This window comes from Chelon labrosus (assembly GCF_963514085.1).
Source record: "Chelon labrosus genome assembly, chromosome: 1".
NCBI lineage: Eukaryota > Metazoa > Chordata > Actinopteri > Mugiliformes > Mugilidae > Chelon > Chelon labrosus.
In genome coordinates, this window is record NC_140337.1 from 9,749,256 (window position 1) to 9,770,205 (window position 20,950).

The 20,950-nt window shown below is 43.9% G+C and overlaps 1 protein-coding gene across 3 annotated transcripts in view; it reads left to right on the forward strand.

Moving 5' to 3' along the window:
- The first annotated feature begins 397 nt into the window (after window positions 1-397).
- rbpjb (recombination signal binding protein for immunoglobulin kappa J region b) overlaps window positions 398-20,950 on the forward strand; it is a 40,797-nt gene continuing 20,244 nt past the window's right edge. For 2 of the 3 annotated variants that reach the window (XM_084550751.1, XM_084550752.1), the window contains exon 1: window positions 398-519. In XM_084550751.1, coding sequence (XP_084406877.1) covers window positions 500-519 — 20 coding nt within the window. In that variant the 5' untranslated portion in view covers window positions 398-499. The remainder of the gene's footprint in view (window positions 520-20,950) is intronic. The other variant, XM_084550753.1, reaches the window with a different exon arrangement.

Sequence of the window (20,950 nt, forward strand, 5' to 3'; positions counted from 1 at the left end):
CCTGGGAAAATCGAGGGTTTTTCCTCGCCGCTAGGCGGTTTCCCCCCCACAAACCGATCGGTGCTGTAATTTATTACCCGGTAAACACGTGGGAATAGTATTTCAGCGCCACAAGATAAACAACTACTCTACTTCGCGCACGTCTCGCGATAAGGGGCGCTCCCTCTGTGCTCGCCTATTGTGAGAGTTTTCCAACTCTCGCGCGAGCTTCGAAGTTTCCCACGCCTGTTGTTGTGGCGTCTGCCCTTTTCGCTCTCTCTCTCTCTCTCCCTCCCTCCCTCTCTCTCTCTCTCTCTCTCTCTCCCTCCCTCTCTCTCTCTCTGAGTCGCTGTTACCCGCCGCCTCCCCTTTTTCTCTGTCTTCCTCACCCACCCCCTTTCTCTCCGTCTCCCTCGTCCCTACACCTCCAGTCTGCTTCTGTTGTCTCGGCGGATTGTTGGGCTGTGGGAGAGAGGAAGGATATCGCGAGTATTGGAGTTTTGGTGAGAGTTTGTGGAAGATGGCGCCTGTTGTGACAGGGTGAGTCTGAGATTCGGGGCTGGCGGTGGGGAGCGGAGTTGAAGAGAATATAACTTATTGCCATGAAATTGCTTAATATTAGTTCATATTATGTAGCCCGGGCACCGTGCTGCCTTTCGACCAGCGGTTTAGTCGCCAGAAGTCGTTTCTTTGTCCCAGTGTGTTTTGCGTGCGAGTGTTTTTTTTTTTTTTTTCTTTGACCAGTTAACGTTACTTGCCTGAGCTGACTGTTGCTGCAGTGTGTTTTTGTGAGCTAGCCCCAGCTAAGCGATACTTCACCCCCGGTGGTCTTTTTTCTCCCAGACAACGGCGAGCTGCTAGCTTCGAAGGCTAACCAGCGAGCTAAACACAACCAGTGAAGCATGTTTGTGAAAACAGCTCAACGCGAAACACGCCGTCTCGCTTTCTCTTCCACTGGCGCACACTGAGAGCACTCAGCAGAAATCCCAGTCATTTTTTCGAAACGTGCTCAGCAGCTAGCCGGGGCAGCACGTTTACCGAACTGGACCCACGACAACACAGCTAGCTGTCCGATAATGGACGTTAGCTAGCGGTGTTTGACTGAAACACGTTGTGGCTTTGTGACCAAGGTGTCCATTTGGTGATGTTTTTAAAAGTATGCACTGTGGTTATGATAATTACGCTTTACACGGCGTGCTAGCTGTGAATATTTAACCTTAAAGCTGACGCCCGTTGCCAATAGCGTGCACTTTTACGACTTCGGCTCTAAGTAGTGCTGGGAAATAGTGTTTTACAACGTAAACAGCGATCTTGATCTAATGAAACCCCCCATCCTGATGCTAGTTTCCCTATGCTGAGTGCACCTAAGGACAAAATTCACAGATAAGCACCCGTAGCCATGTGTTCTTGACCCTATCCCAACACCGCTGATAAATAGCCGACGTCTCCCTTTTGATGCTTTAGTGTCTCATCTACACACGCCTCAGTGTAATTACTGCGACTTTTGAACAATGTGGAGATATCTTCCCGGAGGAGCTCTAAATCTTTAATATCCAGCCTCTTAAATGCCACCGTGTGTTTTTTTTTGTGTGAGTCAAGTGTACATTTTCCCAATTTAAAAGTACTTAACTGTACTTAGTGCTCCCTTTAGTAATTGCTGCTAGATCACAGATCCAGTGCAGCTTTCTCCTTTAACAAACTGTCCACAGAATTAATAGATTCTCAAGGATGTGTTTGTTTTAAAAGTAGAAATGTGCTGCTGTGTTTTGTTGCTCGTTCCTTATCAGCAGTCAAAGAATTATCTTGTAGTCTGGTTAAAATGAGCCGACTGGCTTTTCTGCACCCTGATTATTTGCCTGCACATTAGCTAGACACTATTTTATTTTTTTGTTGTTTTTTTTTTTTTGCACTGCCGAGGCAATAATCCCCACAGACAGCTCAGTGGGTGACAGACATTTGCAGGGCTTGTTGGAGGTGTGTGTGTGTGTGTGTGTGATGGTAGAGGAAGGGGAGCTGGTGGATTGGGAAAAGAGTGGAGGGGGGCCTTGCCGTGCATGTTCATCTGGGGCTTTCCAGCAGACCTGAACTGATTTCAGTTGGGGGGTGTAGGGGGAGGAGGAGGAGGCTGCTGGAGGGAGGGAGGGAGGGAGCAGGCAAAAGGGCAGGCGGGTCAGGTCTGGGTGGCTGGCCACCTGTCCAGATGATATCTGCAGATTTGCGTGTTTTTCTGCCATTGGGGACGAGGGAGTGGGGGGGGTCGCGACGATGGGCTGGTTGGTTGCGTGCTTGCTCGAGAGAGGTTTAGCAGAAAAGTGACATAAGGGTCTTTCTTTTTATCTGGTGGCAGACCTCGTTCACAGTAACGGTTGGAGACATCAAGAGAGCCCCCACATAGTGTGTGAATGGTTGTGGCTTCATACTGGGAGGGGCTTCATAACCACAGGCTTGTTAATGGTGTTACAGCTCTCTACTACAGCTCTACAGAAAGGCTGCAGTCAAATAGTTCTGTCTTTGAAAGTTGCAGCTTCTGCTGACGTCACTGTCACAAAGCCAGGAGCTGAATAGTCGGGGTGTAGGCTTGTCTTTTAGCTTGTATTGCATTTCATGTGGTCATTTTTGTTTTATTTCAGCCAGTTTTTGTTTACTGCTAGAATGTAATTTGTCAACAAATCATTAAATAGATTTTCTGTGTCTGGGTATTCTCATTGTGTTTGGACAGCAGGTGGCAGCTGCTAATTAATCTGTCAACTGGCGATGAACTTTTACTTCTGTGACGTTCGACTCTAGTGATTGCCAAACAGCTAGAGCTTTGGAGGACTGACCGAAAATACTATGATACACTACACAAAATCTGCATTTCAGCCGTCGCTCATTCGCTTAGAGTGACAACAGTTTGTTCCTTCACTAAGAAGAGGAGCTGCGGTTAACTTGAATTTTTTTTGTCGCTTGCAGCTGATTCATCAGAAAGGTGGTAATTTAACTGATCATTTTGAAGGATGCAGTTTGTGGTGCTGTTAAACTTTATTGAAATAAACACAAAAGTGTTTCTGTTTTTTAGCCCTGTCCCCTGACTAAAACGGACCTGCCAAAATAATAAAAGATAATCGGTGTAACGCAATACAATTCAGTAGTGCTACAAACCGCTGCCTTTAAAATGAAAACACAGTTGAGTCAACAGCGCTCTGATGATTTAAAATGTTAAGATAGATGACCCTGGGGTTTTAGCATACAGTTATTTCCATTGTTGACAAATTTCTCGTTGAAATAGGGGACCATTTTATATATGGACTGTCGGAAAATTGTAATAGAGGGCCTAATGTCTGACCGCGACACTGGCAAAAACCCTCCGGATCTCCTAACTTCATGTACGCAAGGAGCAAAAAAACAAAAGTCGAAACAAAAACTGTTGTTTTGTTTTTTAGTCATTTTCCTCCTCCTTTGCTACAGAAACTGATTGTGCTAGCTGAAAGAGCAGCACTGTTCACCTGGGATGATAAAAGCATGAATCACTTATTTCAACACTGCTCCGCCTTTGCTGTGCCCCTGGGGGATGGGATTCCATTTAGCTCACCCCCCCCCCCCTCTGTCCCCCTGCCAGAAAAAAAAAAAAAAAAAAAAGAACGATGGAGTCTTTCAGGCCGAAAGCCAAGCGTCTCAGTGTTGGTGTAATGATACCACTGAGCCTTTCTTTGAGACACAAACTTGTTTTCTTGTGTTTGTTAGCATGAGCGTGTGGTTCGAGCTCTGGGGCTGTGGTGATCTGATCAAGTGGATGTGTGTGTGTGTGTGTGTGTGTGTGTGTGTGTGTGTGTGTGTGTGTGTGTGTGTGTGTGTGTGGAAGAAAGAGTGAGTGTAACTGGACATAAAAGTTGATATGTGTGTGTGTGTGCGCACGTGCATCCATTCCCCCGGGTCCTCTCCTCTTCCCTGCTTCCTTTTATAAAAGGAGAGATTCAGAGAGAGCAGCAGATGTCGAAGCGCTGACCTTTATGGTGGCGATGGCTCAGGCTGGAGTTAAAAGACATGCCGAGTCACCCCCACCCCCACCCCCCCCCCCCCCGCCCCTCAAAGCAGCCGCCCCACGTCCACCCGCGCGCACGCACACACACGCGCCCGCCCTGCTACCTTAGCTGCAGCGCTGATGGATAGGTTAACGATGGAGGCGATACAAGCTACCTGAGCTGTGTGTGTGTCACCTCGGGATCCCGCAGCCTCCAAAGCTGCCCTCTATCCACCTGAAGCTGTGAAAATCTTCAAAGTGTGTGGCATTTTGGGGTTTACAAGCCAGGAGGGAGCTGTGCAGAAAGTCACAGGCGAAGCAAACGTGCCACCGCCAGACATCTTTAGGGGGATTTATCCTCGCGCGTACAGTAGCCTATTGTTTTGGAAGTTCATACGTATCCATTACTTCACATGACTGACTGAAATATCCCCCGAAGCCTGTAGTTTCGTTGAGGGTTCGGATTCAGCTCGTTTGGTGGAGTGACGATGGGCGTCTCGGAGCACCGCACGCCTGCAGTTGACGCTTCGTTTTCTTGTTTCCTTATTCAGACAGTTCGTGTCTGTTTGTCTTGGGGGAACAACCACAGCAGACACCCAAGGGAATAGACGCGTGCAATTTTGCGTAATTTGTCTTGGGTCACCACCAGTTTGCCATTTCTCATTCTTAGTCTTGAACCACCTGCTCCAGCCACGGCCTCATAGCATAACCATGCATTTTCATAACACAAGGGCTCTCTCTATTGATGATGCTTTTGAGGGACCTTTTTCATATAGGTAGCTGAAGAAAGCCAAGCCCTGGGGTTTGATAACACGGTTCGATTTCTCAAACAAAACCACGACAAGGAGACGGGGGCATTCATTTGCTTGTGCAAGGCTCGGAATGCGTTAGTTTAAGGTCAGAGCGTTTTTTATCTCCGGCTCTTCCAAAAAAATCTTGCTGCCGTTTGCTCCGGCGAAGATGGGACGGAACATTCTGATGTAAATCTAGAGCCAGTGTGGTTTTGAAAACAACCCTGGCGTCATGTTTGATAGGGGCCCAAGTTCTCTTGGTGTTGTTGTTGGCATGGGCCTCGCCGCTTAGCTAAGACAGGCGAGCGGACGGGAGAGACCGAGAGCTAACACGAGGCAAATGCGACGGGCGGTGGAAGTGCGCACGTCTCCCCGCCGACTCTTTGTCTTCCTCGCCTTCTCGCGTTCTCCCTCCTTCTTCTGAGAGAATTTCCTCGGAATCTGCCTTTCCCTGCCCCTGTTCCTTTACCGTTCGTAGTGATTGCAGCTTCGCCGAGGGAACGGCGGTTTCTCCTGTGTCAGCGGTTTTTCCCCCCGCTGTCCCTCCGCATTCAGGATGTTTCATTCAGAAAACATGAGCCGATCCCCCTCCCCGTCTGACTCCTGTTTGCTTTCGCTGCGCTCCAGTGAGCAAACTCTTACCTACTTCCTATGTTGGAGCAGCTGAAATTGAAAGGGGAAAAAAAAAATATCGCACCGAACACTGACACTTTGTGTTTGTTACTGAAAGAAGAGGATGTGTAACTTCTATTTGAATAGGAATGTCACGTCGGCCCTCTGATGCATCACCTAAGCATCGAATGCTTTAAGATGTCAGGAGACTTCACCGACTACGACGTGAACCATTATTTCTTTCATTTAATCGGCTTCAGATGATTTGCGCTGGATTCTCAGCCACGGGTTTTGAAGCATTGTTCAGGCGCCTCCGTGTCGTCGGAGCGCCGCGTCTTGTTCTCCGGCAAACACGCTGCCCCAGCTCATCCATTCAGAGGAAGGCTGCAAATATACACAGGATCTCCCGTGTTGGGAAAGCCCCGTAACGACGCCACCTCCCACAGCTGTAAGCAACTGCCACTATTGCTGTATTTGATAAGGAGGGAGTGGCAAACATTGAGATTGTCTGTAGTAACCCTTCCACAAACAAATGTTGTTATAGCCTTGGGGCTGTTAGTGGGATCATATAAGGTCTACTGATTGACCAAGGGCATTATCTCATTCCTATTTTCTCTGGGTAAATAGTTCGTGATGAAAACATTGGTTTTGATGTTGGCCGATCCTGCCGTCGTGTTGACTTTTCTAAATCTAAGCGTATCACTGCTAGTTAAGGAATAAGATAACATGGTTGTCGGTGGTACTCTACTGAATAATTAAGCCTATATTGCTCCGTTGAATATGTATTTCACACATTTTTCAACTCAAATGTATTTCAGCGTTCACCAAGCCTTCCTCCTGGGGGACCACTGCCGGCATTTGCCCAGGCAAGCAGAGGCCGCGCTGGTGAGACGAGCAGTCTGCACCACCCTCTGCAAGGGAAAGAGCGAGATGGGCGCAGAAAGGCGTTATCAAGTGTCAGGAAAATATTGAAGGAAAAGAACAAAGACGAGAGAGAGAGAGAGAGGGGTTAGGATTCCAGGAAAGGCGAGCTGTTATCTCCAAATGCTTCTTTGCATTGTCTGCTTGTTTAACTAAGGCTGACGGAGAGTTGTACTGAAGAATCCGCCTGGTGGCATTCCTGTGGCTGTTGACGTCAGGAGGTTTTGGCCTTTGCTTAGAGTCACAATGAAGTAATGGACATGTGTGGCGTTTTGTGGAACGGTCTATTGATTGTGGTTTAGGAAACAATGCTTTTTTTTTTTCCCCCTTCAAGGCAGGGTTGTTCATGTTGTGGTTGATCATCTTGCACTTGTGGCTGCAGTTTGATGTTTTCTACAGTTGCGAGCATTTGGAAGCACTGCTGAAGAATGTGTGAGGTTTCACATGATGAGCTCATGGAAGGAGACTAACTTGTTTTTTATCCTCGTTTATCCTTAAAAAAAAAAAATAAAAATCAGCAAAGTTTCTTGCTGTTCGCTTTACAAAGCGTTCATTTACCATCATTCAACTAGTGTTCATTATTTATCACCCTGCATAAGACATGATACATTCCGCTTTGTTTTATTTTAAATACAGACTTGAATATTTGGTCTCTTATTTGGGGTTTGGAGTAGATCCTTGCGGTTAAGATTCAGGAAACATCTTTGGTGTCACATCTTGTTAATTGTTGCCTATTTGGAAAGATGGCATGTTCTGAAGAGGAACAAGTAGCAGGAACAACGTCCCTCTTCCCCGTCATGACAACAACACTGAAACCAGACGGCAGTCTTGAGCTGACAAAGTCCTCGCTAAACTGCGCATACATATACACACACACACACATACACACAAGCGTGCTGCGGTCTGTACATTTGGTTTGGTTTGCTGAGGATCATCTCGCTGCATGTGAGCTAAAGGTCATGTCTCATTCTCCCTCTCTCTCTCTCTGTTTCTGCCAGGAATTCTATTTTTTCTCTTGTCGCAGCGCAGTCGGTCCTTTGGGTGGTTTTGAGGCAAGGGCAGGGCAAGACGGTGGTTAGTTGGCCTGAGCTGATAAATGCCCAGAAAGAACAAGACTGGCATGAGCACTGGAGAGGTGCAGTCACAATGTGTCGTAGGACTGTTTCGATCATCGATCAGCGACGAGCGCTGACTATTTGTTTTGAGCGTAGAAAAAAATCATTTCTAGCTGTTTTGACACAAAATTCAAAACTTTTCATTCCAGCTCTGTGAATGTCAGAGCTAGCTACTCTTCCTGGTTAGAGCAACTGAAATAGTTTGGGGTTTTAGATGTTTTTGTTAAACAAAACAAGATACTTGAAGGCTGACTTTTCTGGTATTCTTTCTTATTATTAACCCCAGTGCTAGCCTGGCTTAACACGTCATTTGGATTTTATTATGGGGCTCTTGGTTGGACAAAACAAGACTTTTGTGCATGCTGCTTTAACCTCTGAGACTGTAGTGTAAACAGTGAATCAAGTGGAGTCAAGAGTCAACAAATTAATGGATAGTGTACTTGTTAGTTGTAGGAAAAATTGTTTGTCACAACCAGGTCTTTGTCAGTACAAGTACTTCATATTAAAACTCCTTATGTCCTAAACCCCTTAGCGAGCTGTAGTGCAGATCAGGCCTGTGATATTTTCCCCAAACGTTTCAATCACAAGGCCATCCCGCGGTTTATATTGTCAGGCTGAACGTTCCTGCTTCTCAGACAAGAAAAAACACATTCAGTTCATGTTATGAAACACCTGGCCGTTTGAGGTTTTTGGGCTTTAATGAGAAAGGCAGGCACCGAAGAGTTTTTCAGTAAAGTGTGATCAATGCCCAGTGAAGATAAATGAGAACGAAATTCGGTAAGGACGGCATAGTTAGGAAGGAGACCACCTTTCAGCAAGGAGACCTGTGATAGGAAGCATCTGCTGCAACACTGAAACTCTTGATTCTGAGCTTTGAGATCTGTGGAAGAAAGTCTTATTGTTTATATACTTACGATTGTTAATATGAGAGAAATTCAAGACTGAACAATATTTATTTAACCTGTATTTCTTAGGAGTTAGCCGCATAACACTCATCTATCATATTTGTCAAACTGGGCCGCAGTTAACAGTTACTTTTAAATTAATCTTCCAGTTCTTTTCTTGATTGACTTTTGTTTACTCGGTGTTAGTCAATATCGCGGAAATGACCATGTAGTTTTCTGTCACCATTTAGCAGCACTCTCCGAATAAACAATCAAAAAGAAACCCAAGAAAATCCAAATTATTATCGTAGAAGTCCAAACAGCTACATCTTGCATCGGGAAAGCCAGCATTGTGCCAGACTAACGGCATCTCCTTTACCGGATCCGTTACCTGCTCTCGCGCCGATGCTAAGCTGCGGCAGAGTGGCGGTGGTCCGTGTAGACTCCTCGCAACACTTCCCCCTGGGTTCCCTCTCGTTCCAGCAGTGAGTCATCAACTCAGCAGAGAGTGAGAGGGGGAGCAGGAATGGGTGGTTCACTCAGGGTTCAAGGCTCCCTTGCCTCGTCCCCTCTCTTCTCTTTTCTGACAGTTTCCCCCCCAAGCACATGACCTGCCTCAACCCTAAGCCCCAGCAGTTCTGTGCCGTTCTTAGGCTGCAGTTTGAGTTTTTTTACATCACGAATGTCCAGCGTTTTTTTTTTTTTTTAGAAAACTGTGCAGCGTGTTGTCCTGGATATCTGTGAGAGAACTTTGTTTTCCACCACCACTGTTGTTTGATTTAACCCTGGACTAAATACTGTTGAGGCTGGCCTACCACCTGATTATGTACACGCTCAGCCCAATACACTTTCACTTCAGTATGTGCAACACTGGTAAGCGAAAGTCATGTTAAAATGATCAGTCTTATTAGATAAATTGCGAGTAGGAAGCAGTCTTCTCTCTAACCCACACATCTTTGTAGTTGCACCAATATTTCAGTTTTGCTAACCACCAAATTAGAGTAAGACCTCTGAAGAATTTGGTTTCCTGTCACAGATGCAGGTGAAGATAGATGAAAAATTCACTCACACATTGACCACACGTCTTTATGCTAAATTTGGTATCTGACTTTGCCGTCTGTCTGCATAGGATGCCTGAAGACTGATAGTGCAGTGCTGCACGGCTCTTGTGTTTCCTGTATCAACTCTCTAGAGCAACACGTCAGACTTTAAACCATAAAATGTGTGTAGACCACATCTCTTTAGCTTTGCCAGCTACACAATTCACTTCAAAACCCAGAGCTGTGTCCTGTCATCAGCCCTGAATGAAGTGATTTAACCTTGTCCTCAGTGCTTCTACGTCCCCGGTTGGATTCTTTGACGAGATCTTTTTTAGATACCAGTGCGACTGGTCAGGAGCCTCGATTTAGGACACACGTTATCTGAGGACTGAATGGAGGCAGGTGGCAGGCAGTGGAGAGGAGACGGAGTCAGAGCTGCAGGACTCACAATGGAGGCTTCATTAAAGATAGAACAAGCATTAAGGGATAGTGTGTGTGTGTGCGCACGTGAGTCCAGCTTGGCTCCCCGCTGCACGCTGGAAATTTCATTACTTTGTTTTCAGGACAAAATGACATGTGCACAAATACTGGAGCATGTACTCGCTCAGTATGTTCCAGCCCGTGCGCCAAATTGCACTTGTTAAAGTGTATAGTTTGGTGTGCAAGTAAGTGTACATCTAGATGTCTTATTGATTGTGTGCCAGACCGAGAGCGGTTTTCAAAAAGTCTGTCCAGAGGGCTCCATATGGAGCATTGATGTCAGGGAGTGTGGTTAAGAAGGGGAGAGATGGAGGGAAAGAAAATGAAGGGAGGGAGAGAGAGAGAGAGAGAGAGACAGAACGAGGAGGCCTTTTCTTTGGCTTTTCTGCCTCTGTCATTAAGCTCTCCCATGTCAAAGACAGATGGAGCTGGTGCCTTGTGTGTATATGTGTATGCAAGTACTTGCAAGTGGAGACCGAGGTGACCCACCCACACACACACACACACACACACACACACACAGAGCCCTGCCCTTGATTCTGCCCCCAGCGGGGCGTATCAGGGCAGCTACCAGACCTCTGCCATCTGCAGTCAGTCAGCCTGGAGGGTCAGACGGCTCATCAGCAGTCGGTTAACTTAGTCACTTCTTGCCGTTTCTGCTTCTATCTGCTCATGTAACACAGACACGGGTCAGTTTTAGGCCTTTTTCTGTTCTTTTTTTTTTAGCTCCATCACACTAGTGTTGCTTTCGTCAATGAAAACTATGACTAAATATTGTCGTCAACGAACCTTTATCACGTGACTAAAACGAGACGAGACGTAACGTAAATGCTGGTCATGCGACGATGACTATAATTAAATGTATAATGCAATATCGTTGACGAATAAAAACGAGACTAAATGTGGTTTACAAAATAAAAACTATGCTAAAATGTCTCTCCATTTTCGTTGACCAAAACGAGACGAGAGACGAAATGTTACAACGTAATTTTGTCTTGTTTAGTCGCGTTATTATTATTATTTTGTCGTTTTTCTGTTTCCTGTGTCCAGAGCCCGTTTCTCTCGCAGGCGACGTCACTTCCTCAAGCTCCACTCGCGGCATTAGTTAGAAGTAGCGCGACAGAGAAAGGGAACGATGGCCGGCCAGCCGGGGGTCTTTGGTAGAAGAAGAAGAGAAGACATTTGGAAAAACTTTAAATACATCGAAGTGGAAAATAAAACCGAATGTCTTGTGGTGAAAGATAGGGAGATAAGATAATAAGAACCTTGTTTGAAATAGGTTTGGCTAAAAGAAAATTTTGGTTTTGTCTATACTACAAGGTACTTATACTATATTGACTGGGTTAAATAGAATTGCATTACTAAAAAGAGACTAAAATACAATTTTCATTGACTAAAACTAGACTAAATGTCATCAGTTTTCGTCGACTAAAACTAGACGAAAATAGTCATGGATAATTCTGACTAAAATAAGACTAAAATGCTCAGACTTTTAGTTGACTGAAACTTGACTAGACTAAAAAGAGTATGAACATGACTAAAACTAATAAAAACTAAAATGACAGCTTGACACAAAGACTAGACTAAAACTAAAATTAAAACAGGCCGCCAAAAACAACACTACATCACACCCCTTTCCTGACGTGAAGAAGTAACACACGGCTGGGTTTGTCGTACCGGCATCAGGTGCTCAAACGCTAAATTGCGCCACTGTTCTCTTGTAGCATCTGAACAAAATAATTTCTTGTTTGTTTTTCCTCTTGACGTGATGACACATGACAAATATTTGGTTAGTGGTTTGCTGCGCCGCTTTTAATGCGATGTCAGTTAGATATTATATTACATCGGAAAAAACAGAAAAGTTCCTGCATCGTTTGTCGCAGCTTTGCATATAAACAGTGTTTTCACCTTTTTGAGCATTTGCTCAACTCTTAGCGTTAGGGCAGCTCAAAACACCGTCTTGAAAAACTGAGAAAAGTCAGAGCCTCCGTGTTACTTTTTAACAGATCTTCCTCTTTTTCTGTTTGATTGTTTTGGACGTTGCTGAGAGGCCAGATTGTGACAATATTTGTTGTGACTCTGCCCTCCGCCGCAGTTGCTGGCGTGTGCGGTAACGCACGCCGGGCAGCAGCGCCAGGCCCAGAGCGAGCCCCCCCGGCTCCGGGCGCGTCTCTCTGTTGTCTCCGTTTCTGCATCCAAGACTTTCTGTCCACTCCCCCCCCATTTCGTAATATCCTTCATTCCTTCCACCCATTCTTTCAAACATTTGTCCAGGTTTGAATTAGACTACAGATTTAGTGCCCAAACTTGGCCGCTTCAACTGTGACATTTTTTATTTTTTTTATTTTTTCCCTCAATGATTAAATACGTGCCTGAAAGATGTGTGTGTAATACTCACGCGGAGGGTCACACACACACACACAGAATAGCACAGCGCTGCTGAGGAAGTGAGTGTGTATTAAAGGAAAAGGCCGATGTTTACTCTTGCTGTGTGTTATAACTGTGCAGCAGCGTGTGTTGGAGCGGTGACATCAGTATGCAGGTATTTTTCAATGGGCTGCCAGGGCTAATGCAGCCAGCGGGCTTGAATTTCCAAATTTCTCTCACTTAGCTCGACTCCCCCCAACACACATTCACTTGCTTGGTGAGACATGTTAATTCCACCCATTTCTCTCTTTGTCCCATCTTGAAGTTTTGAACACGTAATGCGCAGGTAAGTGTAACAAGGAGCACAGTGTCTCAATCTCAGGCTGTTCTCGTCTTTCAAATGGTGCAGATCTTTTTTGGCCGGGCTGCTAAGTAAGACTTCGGGGCGTGTATGAACTCCTCACACGTCTTTTTTTTTTATATATATATAAGTCTTTTTGTAGGTTTACGTGTTTTCAGCACTCAGATTCTGAGAAATTCTAGAGAGGATTGTCATCTGAAAACTTTAAGCGTGGTAGGATCAGATTGGTCAGGTGAATCACACGATTAGCTTGTTATCATGGTCAGTGGCAGTGAGTGAGCGTTTTCCCCTCAAAGTTGGAAGCAGTGGAAGGATTTGATCTGAAAAAGTTAATGCTGATTCTGATAGAAAGGTGCCAGAACGTCTCAATGGACGCACGAGCATCAGAACTGGACTATGGAGTAACGGTGGCCTGGTCCGTTGACTCATATTTTCTTTTACGTGGATGATCTGGGGCGCTGGGATGCAGTAACCCTTGCTGTTGCCAGTCGGGGCGTGCTTGGTCTGCAGAAATGTTCAGGTGGTGGAACGTGTCAGAGTAACATCCACGTAAATGCCAGGATCCGTTTTTCTCAGAAGAACATTACCTTGTAATGAGATCATCAGTATTTGGTGGTTTCACAGCTGTATCAGGGCTGTGTGTATTTATACCTGATGTTAAGACGTGATAATTAACGGCACACAATCTAAGGGAGCGTTTACTTTTAGTTGTTTCTCTACCTTGTGTTTTAATGGGATCTAGGCGTTGCAAATGAGTCTGGCAAGAGTCTGTCGATTTGTGAGCGAACACGGCGCATTTACGAATAGACATCAGTCATTATACACTTTTAAACAACATTTTACAACGGAATAACAGGGAGAGCCGCAGTGAATGGTGTTTGCGAGGGCAATTATCCGCTTCATTTGGATCCTGCGTGCAGTGTTTAGTTGTATTTGAGGAACAAATAAAGCAAGAGATTCTTGATAAAGTTGAAAAAGTAAAAGTGTTGACGCTTCATCTATTTATAAAACTGCTGTTGACACTAATCTTGTTCTCTTTTTTATTGTCTCTTTTTTTTTTTTTTTGGTTTTTCCACTGAGCATTATGAAAAAAAAGGGGAACAGTGTTACCAGGGCAGAGAGCCCACGCATTAAGACTGTGCACACACAGAATGACTTGACACATCTTAAAAAAATCAAGCAAATTTGTCAGTAGTTGTTGCATACCTGTAAGACAGCGGGCAGTCATTAGGGAACACGTAATTACAAAGTCACTGTATATGCTGCTTGGATGTATCCAGAGTTCTTTGAAGTCACTTACCGCGTATGCTCATTTCAAGAAGTTTCGTACGAAATTCAATGTTTCCTTGTAACGTTGTGCAAGTACCTTTTTTTTTCAGCTATCTTATATATTTGGTGTCACTGAAGAGGCCCGTGGCTACGGAGGCTGGAGGAGGCTGCGAGGCAGAGTGGTGCTGATAATGAGGTGTACAGCCACTCCGAGGAGTTGTGATATCTGCTATCGGCCCTCAGGCGGGGAAACCAGACACCTTTTTTATAGGCCTAATCCCTCATCCCTTCCCTCCTCTTTCCTTCACACCGCTGTTTGTGTGCACTGTCCTCGAGCTCTGTGTGTCTGCGCACGAAAGGTGTAAATGCAAATCGATACGTTAGTGGCCTGTGCCGGGGTGCTCTTGACCATCCTGCTGTGCGAGAGTGACTACGTGCGAAAAGCTGTTTATTTACGTGCAGATAGAGACGTTCACACATTTTATATCTGTGTTTTATATCTGTGTTATCGTTAATTTGTAAGGATACATTTATGTGTATATATATATATATATATATATATATATATGATTCGTGTTATTACAACAGGTGCTTTTATTAAGAGACGAAGCATCTTGCATGTTCTCAAATCAGAAAGACTCATCACTTTATAGTTGTATATCCTGGATCAGGGGACGTTGACGTGCACATTAGCGCATGCACGCTTTGCCTGCTAGCTGACCCCAGAGGCTACACCCTAACCCTTGACCATGCGCGTATGAATGATGGAGTCTGGCGTCTCTGTGTTGTGTTTTGGTCTCCTGGGAGGGTCAGTGAAAGATGGATATGTTGTGTGTGCGTGCGCGCGCGCGTGTGTTTCCGTGTATATTTGTCTATCTGAAACCTAGACAAAACATGAAAGTGCTCAGCCAGAGATGTCGCACATTATCATTTCCACGGCGTCGGGGTTCAGGTTTGAACGGTGCCGCTGAAACGTTTCGTCAAGTTTTATCGGCGATCGTGTGAAAGAAGTGTTTTAGAAGGCACAAATACATATTTTGGTGAGCTCCTATGAGCTGTTTGATATTACTCTGCAAGGAAAACGTCTGTCACAAGTTAAGCGTAGATTTTCATCTATCTCTGGTCAGCATTTCCTCTGAGTTTGTAATCTAACACGTGTAGATTTCACAAACACGTTTATGCTATTAGTAACGCACATAGTGGGTTCATTAAAAAGCGCATATTCTTGAGCAGCACAGAAAAAGCCCCAACAACTCCTCATCATTTTGGATAAATGCACCAGATCCAGTTGATTTGAATATCTCCATGTTCTACCACGATCGATCAGACTCGCCTTTACGGTCGTTTCAACCCGGCTAAATAAATTCTGGTATACACAGCCTGATGCTGCAGTCAGTCAAATTTGCTTGTAGCCTGCCCGTCTCCATGCTGATGTTTTCAGTCATGTCACAGTATCTCAGTTCCTGTAAGCATAGAAATGAGTTCTAAGTCGTTTTTCCGAGTTCCTGCGAATAGGACGGTTGTGTATGCGGACGTGACTAGAAAATATGGGGTGATTTGTGCTTGTTTCTGGTGCTTGAAGCGAGCTGTTGGAAATTTTTTAATCATGCAATTCAGCAAAAAGTTATTCTCAGCGCTTTTCCACACCACACATATCACTCCACTTCAGAGTTAAATGTGCCAAAGTGTACCTCTGGTATATGTAACGTAGCGGCTGAACGGCTCGATCATTTGCAGCGCCTGCATCATCAAGTGTTGCAGCACTTCTGTGAAATTTCGACTTCTGTCGAAACGTAGGTCAATTCCTACCTGGGATATTTTAAGCCCTTTCTCGAGAATTTGCTACATCAAACAAATTATCTGGCGTGCAGAATATTGTCATTGAGAGATCATCAATTTGTCCTTATTATTGCAAAACGCCCAATTTATGTTCTATAAAGCACCGGTTTTAAAATGGGCCTTACCTTACGTGGAACGGAAAACGTTGTGAACAGAAAACTTAACTTTGCTGCAGTTTGATTTATTAGCGATGCACCAGATACATGCCTGAGCAACAGAGCAAAAAGCATGTGCGCCTGTGCACCTTTGTATCAGTGTATGTGTCTCTTCTGGCACACAGCACACACTGAGGACGTGTCATGGTGTGTATTTCGGGCTTTTTCTGAGCCTACGGGTGTTGATGCGCGTTTCTTCCTCTGCACTGTTTGGACTGTCAGTCACAGCTGTCAAGCACATCCCCGTACGAACGGCAGGCCGAGTTCACACACTCTCAATCAACCCCCCGTTGCGTGCGCATGTGTTGACGTGTGTTAGCATGTTTGCGTGTTAGCGTGTGGAGGCGGGTGGTCGATTCTCTATTCATAGCAACTGCCGTGCCTCGTATGTCATGCTACCTGTCAAAAGAACGGTGAGAGAAACCTCACTGCTCCCCCGCCACGCTCCATCCAGAGGTTCATTTTATTCTATTACCATCGTGTCAGTGCATTGCAGATGTACATCTGTAGTATGTCTGGATTGAACAGACACCTAACAAGTGAGTCATCGGTGAAAGCTAGAGTTTAATGCATTTAATAACAAATGGCTGGACAAATAAAATATAATAAAATTTGGATACCTGCCATGGATACAATTTTCTTTTTCAAACACAGGCTTGATCTAGAGTGTCCATTTTTTTGTTCAGTTAATGTTTTTGAAAGTCTAATGCAGAGTCTAGACAAATATTTATTCTCATAATTCACTAGTTCGCTGATTGTGTTTTTGTAATATTTTTTTTATAATTTGTCCAAAAAAATTTAAACGCATTAGATTTAAAGTTTAATCTTAGCCGGCTGTGAGAAGTCAGTCTTATATTGTATGTGACGATATGAGCAAAATTTTTTAATCCTAAACGGTATAACCAGAATATAGGTGGCCATAGTTTCGAGCTCAAAAGTGATTCTATTAGCTCTAATTTTAATTACAGATAAATCGATGTTTAAATGAATAAAACGTGTTTTATGGTGGGCCTACATTTATATGAGTTTTCGCTGTAAAGTGATATCTTTATTTGCACCGCAATTACGGCCGCATTACATTGTCAGCCGCAATTAACACACAACCAACTTGAAAAATAACATATTAACATAAAGATGTCCTACTTTGATAACAACTTTTTATTTATTATTATTGCTGATAAAATATAGAGAGAAAATGACTTTACCTCGTTTTACTGCGTGAACTGTCTGATTTCTAGATGACTGGATCTGTGTCTTTGGTCCAGATTTGACTTTTCTTTAAAAACACTGTTTTAAGAGATGCTCACTATGACTTGCGGTTGCGTATGTGCTCTGTGAAACAGGCCTGAGGGGAGGGTTAGTGACAAGTTTCACTTTGTATCTTAGTCGTATCTGTTGGTTAGAGGTGTTGGGGTTTATTAAGCTACCACAAAAATATGGTCTGTCACCCTCTGACTGCTTTTGTGTTCAGCTTCGGAGAAATTAAAGTGTCAGTCTGGTGTCGGTTTCTGAATGTTTGTGGCCATCTGTGTGAACTTCAAAGCAGCCCGAATGATAGAAAATGCTTTTTAGAATTAATGGTGTAAACAACATATTGGCTCTCATTTGTACAAATGCATCTTTTTAGTATACTTTTGAAATTAGTATATATCTATGAATTACATTTTTTGGATGACAATATATCAAAATATTGTTGTCTTATCTTAAAGGTCCTGTGTGTAGGATTTAGGGACATCTAGTGGTGAGGTTGCAGATTGCAACCAAGTCAATCCTACACCCTCACCCTCTTTGTCCAGGCATGTAATAGGATATACCACTTGAGCATAAAAATGCAAGGTGCTCTCTAGAGATATTGTTTTGTTTGTCCATTCTGGGCTACCGTAGAATCATGGTGGTGTAACATGGCAAACTCTTCCTCTTCCCTCAAAGGATAAACTTATACTAGTCAGACAAAAAGTGGTATTTTGCATCTGTAATAAATTCTAACCGCACACTGGTTCTTTAACATTTTAGCACCCATATGCTTGACATATCATTTTTTTTTTTCTGCCATAGAATATCATTGTTGGCGGCACGGATGAGCATTTAACAATTTACCCATGATTCCCAGGCATCAGTTTTGTTCCAGAAAGCGATGTGAACAATTTGTTTGGTGAACAATCAATCACTGTAAAGGAGAAGCTGACTGTCTCGGTTTGCAAAGTTGCATCAGAATGGAAATATCGGGCGCTACACTTAAATATATGCCTTCAGACATACAAGCAGGTGACAAGACAGAAGTGTTACTTTCTACTTCTCTGATTTTCCGCGTCTGAAAGTTTCAGCCAGGCGCTAAACGCTCTGTGTGGCTCTGTGAGGACCCTCAGTCTGTCAGTTACAAGCCAGTCGAGCCAGTAGACGAAGCAAAGCGGAGTGCTTCTGCTAGTCACGGCCCGTAAAATTAAATAGAGAGGAAATGCTGACTTCAGACAGTTGCTGTTTAAATGTCCAGTTACATCAAGTGTGGCTTTATTTTGAGAAAAACGCTGTACTAGTTTTTAATACCGACACAGTTTACACATGAACTCTTTCATATTATTGTCGTCTACATTTAGTTAAAGTAATTAGTCATATTTACGCATTAACTGACACGTACAATGGATAAAAATTAAGCAATTTCTCAGAACACCGATCTTTTGAAATCATTCTTTCTGCAGTTGTATATTCAAAGACATGGCATTAGAGCTCCTTAAGCCTTCTACTCTACTGTTTTGGACTGATGGACACAAACACTATTGAAGTACAGACTCGGGGCATTGTAATCCACCTCTCACCTGTAAACGGAAAGACTGTTTGTCCTGTCTCATACCAGTTCACTGCCCTTGGCACACTTACCCATTGGTAACCATGCCAGGGTAAGCTACCATCAAGTTGGCTTAGCGGTTTAATGGGCCTATCAGGTTCCTGTTTAATAGGATATTGCCAGTGTAGAGAGGCTTGTTACGGAGTTCATAAACAGACGTGGGAAGGAAGAGAAAAGCAGGGGAGATCAGTTTAACAGTTTACAAGTTGTGAAAGCAGATGGACTCCGCAGAGATTTGTGGAGTCTACATGCTTTATCCTTTGGTGACATTAATGGCAATTGTTTCTCTTGGAGGAAGTTATAGTTATCAAAGAAATGTTTATTTGCACAGCTTTTCCAGAGCGCCAACGAGACCGATGAGAATTTGGTTGAGCAAGAGAGAAAACGGCCTGGAACAGCAGCCCCGTGTTTGACCTATCAAATAGAGCCCTGGATAAATGGGCAATGCATTGACGCTATTTGGTCAATCAGATTAATCATCAGCTGGCCTTCAGCTCCCCTCAGATTAATTAGTGTTGAGTTGGTAGTGGCGTTACCTCGCGCGTAAGGAAGTGTGGGCACACTTCAGCATTCCCAGTAGCTTCATTATAGCAGTATTAAAACTGTTATGGCACATTGCAGATTTATTATTATTATTATTATTATTATTTACTAGTTTATTTTTGACATTAAAGTGACTTGGAGTCAGAGTTGACTCAAGAGGTCCCTTCTGAGTAATTCTCCATGCCATCAGTCACATCACCCACATTATATTCAGAGGAATTGGTGAGGAGGAGGAGAAAGAAGGAAGGAAGGAGTGAGCAAATCAGACAAAACCCTTCTTTCTCTCGGCGTCATGTTCATACGAAGTAAAAAAAAAAAAAAAAATAGACACATTTTCGTATTTAGTAACCACTCGTCAAGAGCATTAAACCAATTAAAACACAGAACCAAAAGCTAAAACCACCAAAGATTTTGTTTTGCAGCTTATGACAAAATAACTCCGCCCCCGTTTATTTCAACAAAGTTCAAAGTTGCAAAATTGTGACCTTGAACCGGGGGTGAACTGTGGCGTTTCACTGGAGGCAAGCCTACCTAAAAACTGCAGATGCAACAGTCAGCATGCGCCTTCGTTGCCTTTGCAACTTCACCTTTTGTGGTTTCCTGCACTTGGTCTTTTTTTTTTTTGTTGGTGTTTGTTTCTTGAGTCAGTGCGTTCGTGGAGGTGAATGGAAATGCGGACTGTGGTTTTTCACAGAAGATGCAGACTTCACAGTAAAACCTCTCTTACTGTCACCAATATTTTCATGGAACCTCATTAGAGGCTTGCATTGTGATGCATGCACAACTGTAAATACACATTAAATCTTATCCATTATGTTTGCTAATGGGTTCAGCTTTTATTTAAGTAATAAATCAAGAACTAGTGAGTAAATGCAGCGGCGGTAAATCCACATGACTTGTGTGAAAGCATGGCTTCTTGCAGAGTCTCTCCCCATTTCATCTTCCCTTTCTCTCTCTATATCCGCCTCTAAATCCCTTAATTTTTATCTCTCCGTCGATCCCGCTCTTCCTCTTTCCACAATGCACCATCCACTTCTTCTGGCCTCGCCTTTAATCTCACCCCACACTTTCCCTGCAGTGTTCCTTCCTCCATCACTCCCCGCTCGCAGTGGTTGGGGTGAGGTTTAGAAGCAGGAGGAGGGGAGAGAGAGAGAGAAGAGAGCCGTCTGGAATCCATTAGCCAGTTGAGGCATCAGAGTTTCACTGTGGGAACCTTATTGATTGCCCTCCTTTATAATTATTCCACCTCCATTCCCCTCCTTCTGTCTCTGGCACCAATCAGCCTTTCAGTTCTTCCCTCTCCCTCTTTCCTTCCTTTCTCTTTCTCTGTTTTCATCCCTCTTTTTTGTGGTGTCATGCTTCTTTAAAGAAAATTTCCCCACTGTGCCTGCGTGCCAAAACTCTTAACCAGTGACACACTATCTCTGTGCCTGTCGATGGCATTTAAGATGTATTGACATACTTATCATCAGCACGCAAAGCTACCACATCCTACGCAACAAATAAAAACTGAATCACTTACTTCACTTACGCGAGCACTCCTATATGCAGTCACCTCCACATGTATACTGCATAACCTTACCTGCTCTTTATTCCTGGCAGATGCCAGAAGTTCCACGTTACTGTAGTGACTCAAGAGACGGATGTGTTTAGGTGATGGCGTTTCTAATCCACAGCTGAGTAGTTACAATGTTTGTTTAAATAAACACCAAAACTAAACGGCAGTGCATTGTAGACGTATGCGCCTGTATT